Source organism: Talpa occidentalis, unplaced genomic scaffold (assembly GCF_014898055.3).
Source record: "Talpa occidentalis isolate TD23 unplaced genomic scaffold, MPIMG_talOcc4v2.1 talOcc4.2, whole genome shotgun sequence".
Classification (NCBI taxonomy): Eukaryota; Metazoa; Chordata; class Mammalia; order Eulipotyphla; family Talpidae; genus Talpa; species Talpa occidentalis.
Window position 1 is genome coordinate 130,720,731 of NW_023602073.1, and position 19,058 is coordinate 130,739,788.

At 38.5% G+C, this 19,058-nt stretch overlaps 1 protein-coding gene and 1 long non-coding RNA gene across 2 annotated transcripts in view; one reads left to right on the forward strand and one right to left on the reverse strand.

Annotated features, from left to right (window-relative positions):
- Positions 1 to 2,287: 2,287 nt before the first annotated feature.
- LOC119252900 (uncharacterized) lies at positions 2,288 to 17,390 on the reverse strand. Its single transcript, XR_005126939.2, has 3 exons — positions 17,097 to 17,390; positions 16,301 to 16,400; positions 2,288 to 5,089 (listed from the first exon to the last, which is right to left on the reverse strand). It is a non-coding gene; the product is annotated as an uncharacterized LOC119252900 (long non-coding RNA).
- Positions 16,906 to 19,058, forward strand: part of PDE7B (phosphodiesterase 7B) — a 296,461-nt gene continuing 294,308 nt past the window's right edge. The window contains exon 1 of the mRNA XM_054697858.1: positions 16,906 to 17,321. Within this exon, the coding sequence (XP_054553833.1) occupies positions 17,301 to 17,321 (21 nt within the window). The 5' untranslated portion in view covers positions 16,906 to 17,300. The remainder of the gene's footprint in view (positions 17,322 to 19,058) is intronic.

Sequence of the window (19,058 nt, forward strand, 5' to 3'; positions counted from 1 at the left end):
GAAGGGAAAACAGGAGCAGGGAAGGCACAATACAATCCCTTATTCTCAACCCCAGACAGCACAGGAAATGGTCAATTAAATTGTGCCATTTCCTTCAGCAATCATAAAATATATGCATTATATTTAATATTTTAAAACTCATTTTTAATAATGATTTTATGCAAAATGGTGAAGTAAATATATTCCTTCTAGACCTTCTTTTTATTATTATTGCAAAGTAATACATGCTTTTTGTGAGAAATCAGAAAATGAGAAGAAAAAACCATGAAAAATTGAAGTTTCCTTCTGTCTCCCTTAGGTTTCATTAGAAAACTTCCTGAAAACTCTTTTTTCAGTTCCAGGAGGTAGATAAAAGGACATCTCCTCATGCAGTTCCAGGAAACTGTGCTGTGATTTTTTTCTTAGCAAGGTTGAGAGGGATGTAAGATTCCCGAGGCCCTGGCAGCACACAAATAGCAATACAGCATCTCAGACAAGAGGGAACGTTTGGCCATGGCTATGCTGTAGAATTTTTTCTTCTGATATGAGGCCTGACTGGGAACAATGTCTGCCTTGTGCATGTCCTGTCAGGAAGGGTTGTCTGGACCCTAACAATTAGTAGCTTGGCACATAATTTTGTGAGCTGGTGACCCAATAAGGGTCTGGAATGGATTTTCTGTCTAGCCTGCTCCCCAGCCTGGCTGGGCCACCACACAACTGAATGTTAGATGAGAAAGAGCTGTTCGCTCTGGGCAGCACTTCCTTGCCTCACTATCCATGGCTGACCAGCACATGACCTATTGGTCTTTGTAGGTTGCAGTTGTGGGGAGTATAATACTTTGTGAAGTGCTTACCCCACTATGAATGAATGGACTAGCCCTGTCTAAATCTACCATTCTCTGCCCTGATCTGTACCCGATCTGTGTGTGCGTTCCCCAGGACTGTACCTGTGACTGCCTGTGTGCCCGTGGGAACTTCACTGAGGTGAGTATTAAAGCCTTAGGCCCTGTCGTCAACAGGTAACAGGGTTGCAGGCTACATTGCCAAATAGCCTTAGACCTGTTCCTATCTGGGCAGAAAGGGGAAATTTCAGGAGACTGAGAGCAAAAGGGAGGAAAGAAGCCAGAAATTCAGAGCAAAACTCTTCACAGAAGTGCTGTTTATGTAGATGAATAGTTTATATCTTAGAATGACAGGCTGAGCTTTCAAAGGCTAGGGTGCCTGACAAATATAACGCCCTCATAAGCTGAGAAAACATTCCCGAAGATTGTGTTCCAAGAAGTTACCCAGATCCTATGGTGCTCCATATTTCCATGGCTACCTTGTGCTGTCACTAGAACAAATGACTAACAGGACACCATTTCTTAAAATCTTTTGATCCCAAGTGTGATTCCCAGTTAGTAAGAGGGAAGTTAGTAAGCATGAGCATCTAGAGAGCTCCAATAATCTGGCAGGATTTCAGATGTCCAGTAAACTTTTTCAAAAATCTCAAGAAAAGTTAATTATTATGACTTTCTTAGCATCAGAATGTGGTTACAAGTTATCTTAATGATTATTGCACTTACTAAGATAATATTTTAGTATGCAATCTAATTTTTCCTAATTAGAGAAAATTACCATTTCTCTTGAAATAGATTATTTTTAACTGCTTTAAGTGATGTTTAAATTTCCTTAATTATCTTGACTGTTTCTACTACACTCAGAATGTTATAGTATCCAGACAACTGATATCAAGCCTAACCTGCCCATAATGAATGGTAGTAGGATTTATCTTCTTGTGCAAGAAGTTATTTGTATTGAGTGCTCAATAAATAACTATTAAGTTGGTAGGGGCCACTGAGAGTACTAAGAGTTTTAAATGGTGTTGCAACCAGATGTGTTAGTAATTTAATCTTTATACTGTGTTTTATGTTTAGAGCGAAAATAAAAGGTGTGCTGCTTGGAGAAACAATTTGACTTTAAATTCCATCTGCAAGCCATGTGAATCAGGGCAAATTAGTAATCTCTCTGAGACTCTATGTGCTTATCTATAAAAGGCAGCTAGTGATTCTTTCTCACAGTCATGAGGATTATATATGTTATTATGTACATGTCATTATATATGTGATTAAGATCACATATAAAACACCAGCACAGGACATGCTCTGAGTATATAGCTGATGCCATTCTTTTCCCCTCACCCTTACCTGGTCCCATTAAGCTGATCTCTACAGGTGAAAAAGAGCTATAATAAACATTGAAGCAACATGTTCTCTCTCTACAAGTGACACAAGGAAGACAGCATCAATGTATTTATTCATACATAGCATTGCTTAATCAATCCCTACAACCTTTTAACAAACACTTTCAAAGTACTAAATCTGCCATTCATGGTATGAAGCAATAGGGTTTACAAAGAAATAGAAGATATGCTCCTTCTTCCAGGGAACATGTCCACCATTTTCCTCACTGTAGTTTGCTCTCCAGTTGTGGAGAAAAAGGAGATATATGCTGAGTTGAGGGGAAAAAAGAGAAAAATCTGTTTTACTATACTCTTAAAAACTGATTGGTATAAAAAATAAAGGAATTTTATAATAATAATAAAGCAAAATATGCCATAGATAGTGTATCACAGAAAATTGTAGCCATATCTTCTGTTTGTTCAAAGCACTGCTAACTTCTGCTTGTGAAGTATACTCGAAGGCCTTATTGAAGTGAATAATATTTTACTATTTGTTCCACTCCATTTTCTGAGAGTTCCTTTCAATTGTTCTTGTTTGTACTGACAGACATTTTCCAGGATATAATTAGTGGGTATCATCCAGCTCATAAACTCTTCCTTTTCAAGTAATGTCTCCATCATTATGCTGAGGGGCATTGTGTTCCTTTACTCTTACTGGGTGCATTAATGTCGAAGCCGGGAACTGCCCTGAGTGATGGTTTCTGTGATTCCTTTCACATGTTTTTACATTTTATCTTTTGAGAATATCTTTTTCCCCGGTTTTAAAATTCAGAAGATCAGTGAAATCTCTGTCTCTCTCTGGTATATCAGATACTAACCTATTACTGAACAAGAAATATCTGAACTTCAGTTTTTGCCTGAACTGAAAGCAAAAAGGGGAATGTACTCATTAGGTTTGCCTCAGAATGCTGAAGAGGTTGGCATAAGCAAGAAGGTTTCCCAGAGCTTCTTTCGGGTCTCTCCGCCATCCCTGCAATGTGGGAGGAAGCTCGAGTCTGACAGCTGTCTGAAGGGAGGAATTTTTAGCCATTTCTCACCTGTAGTTATCTGTTCCTGCTGGCAATACAGTTTTTTTTTTTTTTTTTTGCTAATATGGAGATGTTCTCTTTTTTTAATTGAGAGAGTCATTTATATTCTAAACCTAGCAGGTATTTTAGAGAGAGACAGAATGAACATTAGTATTGGATCTTGTTCTTGACACTGTTCTTGGCTGCAGAACAATCCAAATTGATTCCTAAAGAACAATCATTTTTGAGAATGGAGGTATCACACTTCCAGATTTCAAGCTACATTATAAAACCATAATAATTAAAATAGTCTGATACTAGAACAAAAGCAGACACACAGACCAATGGAGTAGAATTGAGAGTCCAGAAATAAGTCCACATATATATGGACGGTTAATCTTTGAAAAACGAGCCAAAAACATACACTAGAAAAAGGATAGCCTCTTCAATAAATCGTGTTGGGAAAACTGTACAGCTGCATACAAAAGAATAAAACTAGACCACAATTTCACACCATACTCCAGAATCAACTCAAAATCAATCAAAGATTTGGATATACAACATAAAATGATAAAATACATAGAAGAAAACATAGGCAAAACATTACATGATAAAAACTCTAGTGATGTCTTTAGGGATTTGTCCCCAACAGCAGGGGAAACAAAAGGGAAAATAAACAGCTGGGACTACATCAAACTAAAAAGCTTGTACACAGTGAAAGAAATCCTGCTGAATTGGAGAAAATTATTTGCACACTGTACATCTGACAAAGGACTGTTATCTAAGATATACAAAGAACACATAGAACTCTACAAAAACAAAATAAATAACCCAATCAAAATAGGCAAAAGCACTAAACAGGTACCTCTCCAAAGAAGACATTACAACAGCAGCAGGTACATGAAAAAATTTTCACAACCACTTATTATAGAAGAAATGCAAATCAATATCACATGAGATACCATCACACACCTGTGAGAATGGCCCATATCTAAAGGACCAGAAACAACAAGTGCTGGTGAGGATGTGGACAAAAAGGGACCACACATACACTGCTGCTGGGAATGCAGCCGGTCCAGTCTGATGGAAAGCTGTGCAGAGGTGTCTCAGAACAATAAATGTGGATCTGCCATTCAACACAGTACTTCGACTTTTAGGCATCTATTCAAAAAAAATTCAAAAACACTAATTCCAAAGGAATTTTGCACTCTAGCTAAACAAGGCAAACAACCTAAATCCCCCAAAACAGATGAGTGGATCAAGATGTGGTATATATACACAATGAAATAGTACTCAATTATTAAAAAAAGATAAACTCATGCCATTTGTGGCAACATGGATGGAGCTTGTAAGCATAACGCTAAGTGAAACAAGTCAGAAGGAGAAAAATAAATACTTGGTGGTGTCATTAACACGTAGAATATAAAGTAAGTAAATTAATAGTCAGATAGAGACAACTGAAAAACTAGCCATAGATAGCTGACTACCTAACTGGAGTAACAAGGGGTGGGGAGGGAAAGAACAAAAAGGGAAGGAAACACAATGGTCTTAGTGGTAGAATAAGGGTGAGTGGGTGGTGGATGCACTATGGTGGTGAAACCTGATGGGGATACACTAATTGATTAAAAATAAATCAATTCACTAATTATAAAAGATAAAGTAAATAACACTCATTTCCCAACAGGTTGCTCTCCCTTCCTGGAAAGTCAGTAGAGTTGCAGCTGGCTTCACTCTGACAGTGAAGAATAGCCTTTGTACCATGTTCAAGCTCACAGCTGCCAGTAGTTCCTATGGAGTCTGTGGAACACAAGTTGCCTTGCCTTCTTCAGCTTCAGTCTCTCAGGCATCAATGCTCCTGCTCGTCAATATCTTGCCATGGGATCTGTGAGCAAAAGCAGTCATATCTGATTTCTCGTCAAATGATCTGATCTCTACTTTCTTTTCTTTATTTTTTTTAAAGATCTATTTATTTATTTCTACAAGCACTGGGTACAGTCAGAAGCGCGGGAGGGTGAGAGAATTCACCTGAGCCAGAGCGGGGAGCAGAGCAGGCAGAAGGACCGAAGTACACTGCTGAGGGGAGCAGCGGGCGGCAGGAGAGGTCTGCGCGCCATGTGGGACCCTCGCCCTGTGGCCGGGGATCCAAACGGCGCTGCAGAGGCTGTGGGCAGCTTCACAGCCCAGCGTTCAACCGCTGCACCACCGGGGAAACCCTACTTTCTTTTCTTAAGTTTAGAACAACCATATAGTCAAGATGATAATATATCAGAAATAAACTTCTTTTTTTTTTTTGTGGGACCCTCCAAGATGCAAGACGATAATATATCAGAAATAAACTTTTTTTTTTTTTTTTTTGTGGGACCCTCTTCGGTAACCGGGGAACGAACCGGCGCTGCAGAGGCTGCGGGCAGCCTCGCAACCCAGCGCTCAACCGCTGCGCCACCAGGGGAGGTCTCCTATCAAAAATAAACTTTAATGTATATGTTGCTCTAAAGCAAGTTTAAACATTAAAATAAAACATGCAAATCAACAAAGAAAGCATTAAGTAAGAGGATGGTTCTTTTTTTTTTAATCAATGAGGACCTTTTTCTTTTTGGATTTTGAAATACTTAAATATGTTCCATTTATTACGGTAATCAATATACCTTCTATGTTTATTAGTTAAAGACATATGTCATAATTAAGCATCACAAAGTTGGTAAAAAGGGATTTACTAACTAAATTAATGATGTTCGAACCAAAAAACTGGTGTTTTCAAGAAATAAAAATTGCCCTTGGGTCCCCGCCTTTCTTCAATTACTGTTCTACTGAATCAAAATTTCTGAGCTAAATTTGAGATACCTTAGTTAGATTTTGTCAAAAATCGGCTTAGGTTTTTTTACCTTCCCATTTCCTACAGTAGTTTTAATTTCTCTGAGTTGATGCTTACTAAGTAGTCAAAAGAATACAAACAAGAATACAAACATGGTGGCCTGTGATCCAAATACAAGGAATTTCTATTATGCAACGTGTATCAGAATTCTTGTTTTATATAGTCTGGAATAAGAAGTGTAAGGAAAAAAAAGTCAGGAAAAAAAAAGTCAGGAGAAGGAACTGAACTGAAAGAATGAGCAAAATTCAGTTTCCCTCCCTATGGATATTTTCACACGAAGTGCCATTCACAGAAATTTGGTATCCATGGAGACGAATGCAGTACATGCTCAGGTTACATATTTTCTGCAGATACAAAAGGCTAGCTATCAAATCTGATGTTTTGTTTAGAAATAACACAGAGAAAGCATTTGAGAAAAAGTGTTGAATAATTAATTAAGGACATTTCACCTGTAGGGAGCCATGATTTGTACAATGGAAGGTACAAAATATACAACAAGTGATGATGAATATGGGAACTTTTATTTGCATGTAAGCACCTTGGCAATCTTTAGCTTTCTGGCTTTCCTTAAATCCATATTACCTATGAAAATATGAGAAAATGGTTCTGTCATAAATTTACATTGTATCCTGCTTTAGAGAAAACAAAATGTTGTCAAATATAAGATGGAATTTTCCTTAAAGTTATTTCACAATTGAACCATGCACAAGAAAGCAAGGATTCCCAGAAATTAAATAAGATTGTAACAATCATGTAGGCTGGTGACCAGAAATGAGGTAAAACTGATGAGTGAGGGAAGCAAGTATGGCCATTTCATCATGGTGAAGGAGCTGTCACCGCAAGAAGAAAAGAGTGCTCAGAGGAAAAGAGAGTAAGAAACAAGAACCCATTCAAGGAAGTTGACATAGGTTATGACCAGGAACAGGAAGTTCATGGAGATTTCTGTGAGAGTTACAGAGAAGTACCCCTTGGGAAGATAGAAATTCACTGGGCAGCAATTTTGCCTGAAATTAAGTAAAAATCAGAGGCAGCTAGAAAGAACTTTGCTCACTGAAACTCTCATTGGAAATGGGTAAGAGCATTCTGGCATAGCCTTGCGGAATAAACCTGGATGTTGTGCAAATGGGGAGAATGATGAAAAATGACAGAATTAAAAGCTAACATTATTTAGACAATCTAGGAATGATACATTTGGATCAATTCTGTAACTTCTTAAGAAACTAGAAAGTTACTGTCCCTGCTGCTTATTCATTGTTCAGTCTGTGTGTGAGGCAGGTGGGAAGTAGGTATTCCTTTAATCTCTAGCAAACATGGAGAAGCTTGTAAAGTCAGTACTGATTTGAGATCATGCAGCATAGAAAATGCAGGTAAGACTTGTGATGGGCAGCAAGCAGACAAGAAAATTAATGAGGCAGGGGGAAATGAAGCATGCCAGAAAAAAATACATCCATGTTTTCAGTCTCTTGTAGAAACTTGTCTCTAGCTATTCATTAATCTGCAACTCAAGAACATTTTCCTGTTGACAGATTTCTGCCTCAAAAAATATGGTAAAAGTACCATTTTAAGCATTTAAAATGCTGTAAATACATGTCTGTAATGCTTACTAACATCTGAAATAATTTTCATATTATGATATTAATTTTACATGTGATTTAACACAATCTGACTTAGGCAGGTTTTTTAATTGTATCAACACATCAGTTATAGCCACTATGGCAGATCCACACCTTGTCCAGGCATCTCTGCTCTCTCTCTTCAGCAAAGGTTCCAGGTCATCACAATGTGTTTATAAACCTGAAGAGGAAAGCCATTACACTCCCCTGAGGCTTTTTACAGATGGATTCTGCAATGTATGTGGTAAAGGTTTAGCCATATGTAGGGGGATCTCAGGTGAACGAATTGGCCTGTTCTGTGTTTAATACAAGGATCTGTTTCCCAGGGAATACTGGCTTGTTATCATGAGAAGAATGTGCTCTCATTTTCCTGTCTATACTCACACTCTACTAGTTCTGCATATACTTCCATTGTTCTTATGAGGTCCCTCAAACACATACAAAGGTGGAATTCCCTGCTGCTAGTAACCTTCTCTGAGACATAATTTCTTATTGCTTTAATGTTTGGCAGAGTATCCGTTCTACTGTCCATGCCCACCAAACTCTGTCCTTCTGCAAAATAAGAGCCTCCAGCCTCAGTCACTCCATAAACTCTCCAATTTTGTCTCCTACTTGACTGTCTCCCAACAGTTAACTGCCCTACGTTACTGAGTATGCTGTTGTAAGGACCTCCTTTCAGTCTCTTTGATTTAATCCTTTCACTTTTATATACCTGCTCCATCCACTTTTGTTTGCTCAACGATTCAGGAACTGCTGAACAACAACTTGTAATTATTAAGCAACTGCACATTGCTGCCTTCTAAACGTCATATCCATGCAGATGCCAGGAGCATATCACACAGCTAGTGGACTTGTACCTCAGGATGGTATAGTAGTCTGTGCTAAAGTCAGGTGTGTGCTTTCCTAAAATGCATGCAAAGTATTTTCATGCTCACTAGATGACTCCTGAAAAATAACTTGCGAGTTAAACTTTTGTTAAATCGGATTCATGTTTTATTTTATTTTTTTTAAATAAAATTGGTCATAACAAAATGTTTCTATTAGTTTTATTTGTATTATTATTAATTAATTTTTTTTCTTACATAGTTGTAGCCCCCATAGTTTCCCTTCACAGTATCACCCATTCAGGTTTTAAGTACTCTCATGTAGCTTGCTATTTTAGGGAATGCTGTAACTTTAAAAATCTCTAATTTTTATGATGTGTTTGAACTTTCCCTATGAGGATTATCTTAATGTTGGTCACTTTTACAATAGTACAAAATATTCAAATATCTTGAAAAATGGCATAAAAGTAAACCTTTATAAATCAATTGCTATTTTAAACACATAAAGGGTAATCGCTATTTAAAGGAAGATTGATAAAACATTGCAAAGTAATTAACCATTAATTTATTTTTAATAAAATAGGACTTTTAAGTTATTGCTTCTATGTATAAAATTATAAAAATTTATTTAATAAGAAGAACAAAATGTACATTATGGTTAAATACATGTTGATATGATGGAAAGAAAGACATCAGCAGTAAAATGCATAAGGTGTTGTCCCTCAAAAGTTTTTGCGTTAGGATCTATATTCTGGCATGTATTAGTTTTGTGAACCAGCCATAATAAAATATCACAGACTGGAGAAGTTAAATAACAAAAAAGTATTTCCTTACCATTCTGGAGCCTAGAAGACCATGATCAAAATTTCATCAGAACTGCTTTTATGGGAAGGCCTTTGCCTAGCCCTTAATATCAGTTTTTGCCCAGACCCTCTTCTGTTCTCATCTAAGCACACTCACTTGTTGAGTAAGTCATCAGCTTGGATGGTTTATTTCCCCAATATTGTAGTATTCAAACCTGTTTTAATCTAGGGTTTTTTCTGTCGCATGTCCTAACAACATATCCATCTTACTTTGATGTTAAGTTAAAACTGAACTTATCAGGGTCTCCCTAGAGGCACAAGGGGTTAAGACACAGCACTATGAAGCTGTCTGCAGCCTCTGCAGCACAAGTTCGATCCCCCACCAAGGAGCTGAGAGTTCGATCCCCTGCCAGGCTGCTGACCCACATGGTACAGCAGACCTCTCCTTTCTCGCCCGTGTCTTCCCTCAGCAGTGTGTTTCAGTCAGTCTGCCTGATCTGTTCTCCGCTTTGTCTCTGGTCCTCTCACCCCCCACACCTCTGGTCTGTACCCCAGCTCTTGTATGCATAAATAAATATATCTTTTTAAAAAATTGAACTTATCATCTTCCCTGTCAAACCTCAGTAAATGGCACTTTTGACAGACCTAAAACTTGAGTGTCATTCTTGGTTCTCTCAGTTTTTATTCATATACCACAGCAAATCTTTCATCTTTCGCCTTCAATCCATCACCAGATCTTAATGATTACGTTTCTAAAAACTGTTAAATCCACTCACATCTCTCCTTTCATATAACCATCAGCCTATTTCAAGCAACCATACTTTCCCTTCGGTCTTCCTATCTCTAGACTTTTCTCTTCTGTTCATCCTGAACTCCCACATCACATTACTCATTCCACTATATTGTAATCACAAGCTTAATTGTTTATGCCCAGCACCAGACCATTTTGTTAATAGGAATAATTTACCGCTATTTTAATCCTCTACTTACAAACCTTTAATAATCCCTCAATTGCCTAATATATGAAGTCCGAATTCTAGATTTAACCTCCTATAATTTTTCATTTGGGGTCACAAAATAGTATTCCTTTTCCATATTCAGCACTCCCATTATATATATAATCTATAGGTCAGTCCCACAATTTAACAGATCTTCCTGGTTCAGGACAAATGAAATCTCCTAAATTATGCCAAATTTTCACAAATTTACCCCCGTGAACATTTCCCTTTCTCTGAATTTCCATTGGACCTTTTTCCACCTTTAGAGTTTTTGTTAGTAGAACATGTGTTTTATACTAGAAGCCATATACCATTTAAAGGTAGAGATAACAGGGCCTCCCCTGGTGGCTCAGTGGTTGAGCGCTCAGCTGCAAAGCTGCCCGCAGCCTCTGCAGCACAGGCTATATCCCCCGCCACCGGCGAGGGTCCCACATAGCGCGCAGACCTCTCCTGCCACCTGCTGCTCCCCTCAGCAGTGTATTTCTTCGTCAGCCTGCCTGTTCTGTTCCCCGCTCTGGCTCTGGTGAATTCTCTCACCCTCCTGTGCTTCTGACTGTACCCAGTGCTTGTATAGATAAATAAATACATCTTTAAAAAAAACAAAAGGTAGAGATAACATAATATTTTTCTCTGCTCATAACAATAATACTAGATTGGTTTCTGTCAATGTTTATACTTAATAATTATTTCTTGAACAAATTTGATATGTATAGGGTCACTGAGAAATCTATTATGTTTGAGATGCAATCAGATAAGAGTCATATTTTCGATTCCATGAATAGAGAAAATAGGGAGTTGAATTGTAAGGGAAAAAGTGACTATCATATTCATAGGTTATTTTAGAAGAAAATTTGGGGAGAAAATGAAGAGACTAAAATAAGGTAGGTCCTCAGATTATTTTTTATAACTAATAAACTACAGTACATGTGGTCATTTCAAATGTTATATTTCAAAAACCACCCAAATTATGTATTAATGGGGACTCAGAAAACAAATCAGTATTTTAAGCAGAGTAATTTTAGGTGAATATTACTGTCTTTGTGGAAATAATTTTGTATAAATACATACATAAATATACACATATATGTGTGTTTGGATATAAACATCATTAAAGTTCTCTCAAGCTGCAAGTGCTAAATATTTGTGTTAGGGACAGGAGGGTTGACAGCTCTAGGAAGTGTTGACACTGTATATTAAATTTGTTAGAAGTCTTCCTAATACCTAATATAAGAAATAGAAAGTCAACTAAAATGACTATAAGCAGAAAAAGAGAATTAATTGATTTACATAATTGACTGTATTGGTCCATGTTCAATAATAAAATATCATAGTCTGGGTACTTAACAATAGAAATTTGTTTTCTGGAGACTGGAAGACCAAGAAAAAACTCCAACAAAGTTGTTGTCTGCTGAGAGCTCTCTCCCAAGCTTGTAGACTGTCACTTTGGGGGAATATCCTCACATGTTGTTGTTTTTAATAGTTTCAGAACTGTATTAAGTGGAATTTGGGCAAAAGAGAAACCCATAGAACAGCTGTTCTCCTTGTTCAGGGCCACTGGAAGCAAGGAGGCTTGGCCTGGGGATATGTTCTCACTACATTGAAAGCATGTTTTGATTTTTTTTTTTTTAAGAGGAGCTGAATCTCTGAGTACAAATTCAGATTATTTTTTAAAAAACGGACAGCCAGAAGAAAGCAAATCTCTGGGGACAAGCTCAGACCTGAAGCAGAAGACCCAGTTTTACATGGAAACAGAGCAGGTGTTGGCAGCTTCTGGGGGAGGGGTAATCACTGCTATTCCCAGATCAAGATTTGGCAGGATGGGGAACATGACAAATTACCAAAGGACCAGTTTTTCAAAAAGAAAGGCATAAAGTAATTATTCAGGGAATAAAACTAAAATAATGGTTTACAAGGGAGTGAAATAAGTCATGAGTTTTCATTGGTACCTCACCCCAATACCCAGATTGCCTTAAACCAGCCCATCCAGATATTGCCCCACAGTGTGTTCTTTTTTTTTTTTTTTTTTGTGGGACCCTTGCCGGTGGCCGGGGAACGAACCTGGCGCTGCAGAGGCTGTGGGCAGCCTCCCAGCCCAGCCAGCGCTCAACCGCTGCGCCACCAGGGGAGGCCCTCCCACAGTGTGTTCTAATAAAAGCACCAGAACTATCTGATTAGGGTCCTGCCATTATGACTCCATTTAATCTAAATTACCACTTGATCAGCTCTATCTCCAGATGCAGTCACATCAGGGGGTTAGGGCTTCAACATGAATTTAAGAGACACAATTCAATCCGTAGCACAAACTAGTAGACCCTGACTTTGGAAAGACCACTTTATTGGTGGTATATCTCCTTCTGTGGCTATTCCTTTTTGTTCTCCTTTGTTAGGTCATACTCAGTTTACCAACATCTTGACATCGGAATCACAGAGTTTAGACCTCAAGTCTATTCTCATTCCCTAAGAGATCTCATGATCTCCCAAGCTGCCATTCAATACTATTTCATCTGCCCTTGGCTCTCCACAACTATATCCCAGGTACCTACATGGCATTTCTATTTAGATGTCTTATAGATTTTGTGGAGGTAACATGCTATCTAGCATCATTTTAGCTCAAGAGAGATAAACTCAGATAGCTCTTTAATAATCTTGGCCATTACAGTATACTGCTTGGATAATTTCCTGGATGGCTATTTTATATCACTTTCCCTCAAACTCTACCACTTTTGCTATCTTTTCTCTTAGTTAATACCTATAACTCCGGGCCTCCCCGGTGGTGCAGCAGGTTGAGCGCAGCGCTGTGAAGCTGTCCACAGCCTCTGCAGCACGGGTTCGATTCCCAGCCTGCCAGAGAGAAACCCACATGTTGCAGCAGACCTCTCCTGTCACACCTGCTGCTTCCCTCAGCAGTGCTTTCAGTCTGTCTGCCTGTTCTGCTCCCTGCTCCTCTCAGCAGTGTATTTCAGTCAGTCTGCCTGTTCTGCTCCCCACTCTGTCTCTGGTGAATCCTCTCACCCCCCACACCTCTGGCCTATACCCCAGTTCTTGTACGCATAAATAAATAAATCTTTAAAAAAAATACCTATAACTCCTATTTCACTGAAGATTAGGCGTCACAGAGAACTTTTCCAAACTTGCACCACCTAACAGCACCTGTGCTGTTTCTGTGAGTGAATGATCCATGCTACTTTCTAAAGCCAACTCCTCTATTTCAGTTTTCCATTCCTCCTGTAGCAAATTGACACAAACTTTATTAATTCATGGATCTATACATACTCTGCTTAGAGTCTCTCAGGCTGAAAGCAAGATGTTAGCATCTTGTATCTCTAAGGAAGAATCCAGTTCTAAATTAATTCAGTTGTAGAACCTGTTTCTTTGCTGACTCTTAGCAGGTTGTGGGGGGAGGAGTCTTAGCTACCAGAGGCCTCTTTCTGATCTCAGCACATGGGTTCTACATCTCAGAGCCAGTGGAAGTGTGTTGAGTATTTATTTCTGATACTTGAAATTTCTCTAAATTCTTCTGCTGCTACATCTCTCTTGTACTTCCAGTCACATAAAAAAGCTCTGCTTTTAAGAGCTCATGAAGTTCAACTGAGCATACCCAGTAATCCAGGACAATCTCTCTATTAAGATCCCATAACAATTATATCTGCAAAGCCCTTTTGCCATGTAATAAAATATATTCATGGGTTCCAGGAATTAAAATGTGGAAATTTTTTGGAGGGGAAGTCTGCCTATCACACAGTCCATTTGTGTTCTAGAAATTTCCCCCTCTCTTGCACTAATCACTAATTATTGTTACCAATTGAATATTTTCCATCAAAATGCTATATTTCTTCCATGCTAAACATCTTTGTCTCTACTCTCGCTTCCAATTACTGCCACATTTCTCCGCTCTTTGAGGAAAACACCTTGAAAGAGTTTTCTATGCCCTGCCCTGTCATTTTCTTCCATTCTCTCTTAATCTTTCCCACTTTGCACTGAACCTGATTTTTTCAGGAGCACCAAGGTCAAGTCTTAATCTTCATATATTTTTCATTTTACACAGCTGATTATTGAAAATTTCATTTAGCTTCCAAGATACCACCCTCTTTTGACTTTCGGATTTTTCTTACCTCCTGGAAATTCATTGTCAATCTTATTTGCTGGTTTTCTTCATGTTCTTGACTACTTAATCTTGGACTGCCTGGTGCTTTTCCATCTTTACTACTTCCTGTGTCAATTTTATCTATTCTCACACACAATGACTTCCAAATTTTTACCTGTTGTCTGAAACTGTTCCCTGAACTCCAGGCTTACATATTCAACGACCTACTCAACATTTTCCATACAGCTATCTTATAAGCAAAGTTAACACATTCATTGTCAAACTCTTCATCTTCCCCACAAAATTGGTTCTTCCTACTCTTTCTTGGTTAATGCTAGCTCCATTATTCTACTTGATGGAAGCCAACATTTTGGAGAGACTATTGACTCTTTTCACTAATCTCCCTCCCTCATATCCAGCATTCAATCCATCTAACAAATCCTATTGTCTCTAATGCAAAATAGAGACAATTTTGTATTGTCTCTGCCATAATCCCTGTCTTATTAAAACATGAATATATATCCTATATTAGCCTCTTTTCTTCCTCCCTGATTTTGAGACAGTTATCAGAGTAATTCTGTTAAAATGTAAGTCAGATCACCTCACTCCTCTGCTTAAAACCCCATTTCATTCAGTCCTTCCAATGCTCTAGAAAGTCCTACTTGATCTGCTCCTTCTAGATCCATTATCTTTCCCTTTTTCTTACAACCACACTCACACCTGATGTTCCCCTACTGTAATGCTCTTTCCCTACTTATTTCCTCATCAATGTTAAGACTTGTTCAGATATCATTATTGCAGCTAGACCTCCCTGAATATTCAATGTAAAATGATAAGCCTCCATATGGCCAGCAACACTTTCCTGTTAAAATCTTTTCTCCCCAGTATCTTACCATACAATATCCTATATAAATGTTGTATTTATTCTCATGGTCTGTCTACCATCAGACAAATCTGAGTTTTGTGATGGTAAGAGATTTTGTATTTGCTTTGTTTTTGTTGTTGTTGCTGCTGTTTACTGCTTTGTCTCCAGTAATTAGAACAGTTCCTGATACAGATAGACAATGAAATATATGTTGCTATCGAATGATGGTCAAGAACCACTCTACTTCACCTCCAGCCAGGTTCTTCTCCCAGTCACCCTCCTTCTATAGGTAGCAACTCTAAGCTAGTTTGCCCAAGTCAGAACCCTGGTTGATTCCTTTCATTCTCTCACATCCCACACCTTGAAATTCTGCACACACACACACACACACACACACACACACACACACACACCCCTAAATCTGTGTCCTTATTTTCCTTTATTTCAAAGCACTTATAACCAACTGATATTTTACATTTAGTTATTTTTCATATTTGCCTTTCTGTTCCCCCAGAATGTAAACTATCTGAGAACAGATTTGTTTGGTCACTGACAAACCTTTAACACCAAAGATGAACCCAACATATACAGGCTTGCTTAACCAACCTGCAGCCTCTTAATGAGATAAAATGCCTCCTTTCTCAATGAAGCATAAATATTTGAAAAGGGTATCTCACCTTTTCCTGAGTATTGTTCCTACCCCTAAAAGCTTTTTCTTGTGCCCAGAGCAATGGAAAAATGTGATTGGCCCAGCTGGGTCACATGGCCCTTGAGTTCTGTTGGTTGAGGTCTGGGGGAAAGTCTAGGCAATCTAGAAAGAGAGAAAGGAAAGTTTCCAAAAGAAAAAAGTTCTGCTAGCTGAAGGGGGTGAGGGGAGAAGGGAGAGTATATGGGGGAGGCAGAAACAACAGATGGCCGGCACTGAGATTTTCCAGAGTGGGAAGAGAAACACAGGGAGAAGCAGGGGCCCCCAATAGAGGAAGTATCCCTAAATAACCAGGTCTTTATTCACCTTGCTGATACCCCAAACGTACCTTTGTGCATCACTATGCCCTGCTTCTTGAGTGACTCCCTGTGGGGAGTTTCAGGAGGGATCTCCCTGGCAGGAACAAGCCTGACACTTTACAGCCAAAACTGGAGGAAAGAGAGAAAAGCAGAGATCAGCAGTATAAACATGATGTCTATTTTCCACTGTACAGAATATTGTTCACCAACTCATTTGTGCAATTCTGCATCTGTGGCAATAAAGATGAATTAGCAACTCATTTTTAGGTAGGGGTAAAAATGAATTAATTTGAAAATAAGCAACAGCTGTGAGGTGGGCATATGTACATACCCTCACATTCAGAAAAAGTATAAATCTTGCTGCTGTTATTTAGCTCAGGGTTTTTTGCCCAACTTTTTTTTTTTTTTTTGATACACCTAACCCATGCAGCATTTTAAATTTAAAAAAATTATGCCTGTGTGTAGAAACGTTTCTTGGGTTCTCCTGAGATTAGGGAGTCCAAGCTAACCACCGGCGCATGCACATTCTTCCCATCGTACAGTACTTTAAAATTAATAGCACATGCAGAGGAAAAACTAAACCCTTTGACGTCACTCTTGAAATGAGGAAACATAAACAGAAAAGGCTCCACTCCAGTAAGCTGCCAGAGTTGAAGCTGATTGGTCTATGCTTTTCCTTGCCTGTGGCAACTGACAGCACCTCCCAGCCTGGCAGGAGGGCTGCTGTTCCCCAGCCAGTCGGTGGGTCTGGGCACTGCAGCAGCTCGGCTCTGTCCCAGCGCTTGTCTGGGAGAAAAGTGGTGTACTCACCCGAGAGACTCTTACCTTCCTTCTTACTCGAGCTCTCTGCGTGCTTTTTTGTTTCTTTTTTTTTTTTTCTCTTTCTTTCTTTTTTTTTTTTTTTTACTTAATTATATTCCTAATCCTGGATGAAGTTGCTGGATTCCGCAGCACACGTCTTCATGAACGAGCAGCACCGCTCAGAGATTTCACGGCATTCAAAGGTCACAGAACTGCCACTATGGTTAAATGTCTTGTTTAATGGTTGAGGTAGGTAACCAATTTCAGCGGCAAGCTCATTTTTCTTGAGAGAGCAGACTCACAGAGATAGGGCAGGAGTTTTATTTAAAATGAACCTGTGCATTTATATTTTTTTGGGTCTGTGATTGTTACTACAGCAACCAGCTTTTGAATTTCCTTCCTTTTTCTGGGCGAACCGACTAAACATGATCACTTACCCTGAATTAACTGTTTGAAGGCAGCAGGGCTTCTTCATTCCCTGCTGCATGGGACACTCAGGCATTTCCATTACACTCTGAGCCCCCACTTAACTGACTGCTTTTTTTTTTTTTAATGAATGCAATATTTTCTCTCCAATGTAAATCTTGGAGTTGGGGCATTTTTGGTTTTGGTGGAGAGGATCGGAAAATATTGGTAAAGATTGGTGTAGGTTGTGGAAGAGGGAAAAAGAAATTTAGTTGTTTTCTAGAGTTTGTGGTGTTGGCTAATAGTAGATTCCAACATGAAATTAAGAAGAAGAGAGCAAAAAGCTGGTATTAAAATTGATGGCAGAAAAACTGACAGAAGGTGTTTCAGAAAATGAATACTTGAGGAAAATGTACTTTGTTGCCTTGTTCTTGTTTTAAAAAAATGGTCTGGATTTAGACATCAGCAGGGGAGGGAGATGCAGGCACTCAGTTGTATGATCAATGATTTAACTGTTATTTACAAAGGAAAATAAAAACTTATTTTATTATCCTTCCAAATTTGCTAATTATTATTTCCTATAGTAGTTGAAAGTAGAGTGAGAAATTTAATTAGACGCTGAAGTGATTGAGCCTGGAGACTAATTAATCATCCTTAGATTCTGTTCTTAGCGCTCTCGGCAGAGAAACTATTAAATTGCTAGATTCAACCACTTTGCCCTGAAAGATGGGCATATGCATTCCTATACAGTAAACACACTCACTGCTTCAGGAAGGAGGGCAATTAAAGACAGGACAGTGCTGTTTTCAATGGTAATTATTATGATGTGTTGAGAAGGACCACTGCTAAAAATCATTCTATTCTAATGAGTCAAATTTGCAAAAGCAATTAAAGTACCATATGATTAACATGGATTTCCTTGTTATGCAATAGCAAGTTTTATTTGAAACCATTACTCTGTTGCCAAAAATTTCTTGATTTTTTTAAGGTTTTTTTACTTAACATTGAGGACCAGAGATTTTAAAAACTGGGTCATGTTAGCAGTAATTTTAAGCAAGATATTAAACACATAGCACGTTTCAAAGGGTTAACAAAATTAACTGCCTAAGACCGTAATGTGCCAAGTTAGGAACTGCAAAAATATTAGTTCTGAAATGCAGAGGATGTGCTGTGAATGGACAATTGCTTTTCTGCAGCGCCTAGTCAGAAAACAAGGACTTTGTGTGTTGCAAATGCCTAACTGCAGCTCCTCCATTTCCTCTGCTTTATCTTATTCCTGGTTGGTGAAACAAAGACAGAGTGTCAGTAGTTAAGTCTTGATGGACCTTTTCTCTAATAAGATGAAGTCGCTTTTTGTCTCAAGTAGAAGCCCAAAGTTAACTAGTTGTAACTCCAAAGCGTGTATCCGCTTCAGAAGGATTTTACCTGACACTGTAAGTTGTTCTATTTCTGAGTGTACTGACTTATTTGAACAAGGGGAGAAAAAGTCAGTGGTGATATAAGTCAGCAAATTAGAGGACGCTAACTTAAACCAAGTTTCTTAGGACAAGGATAGAAAAATCCAAGATGTGTCAGAGACAG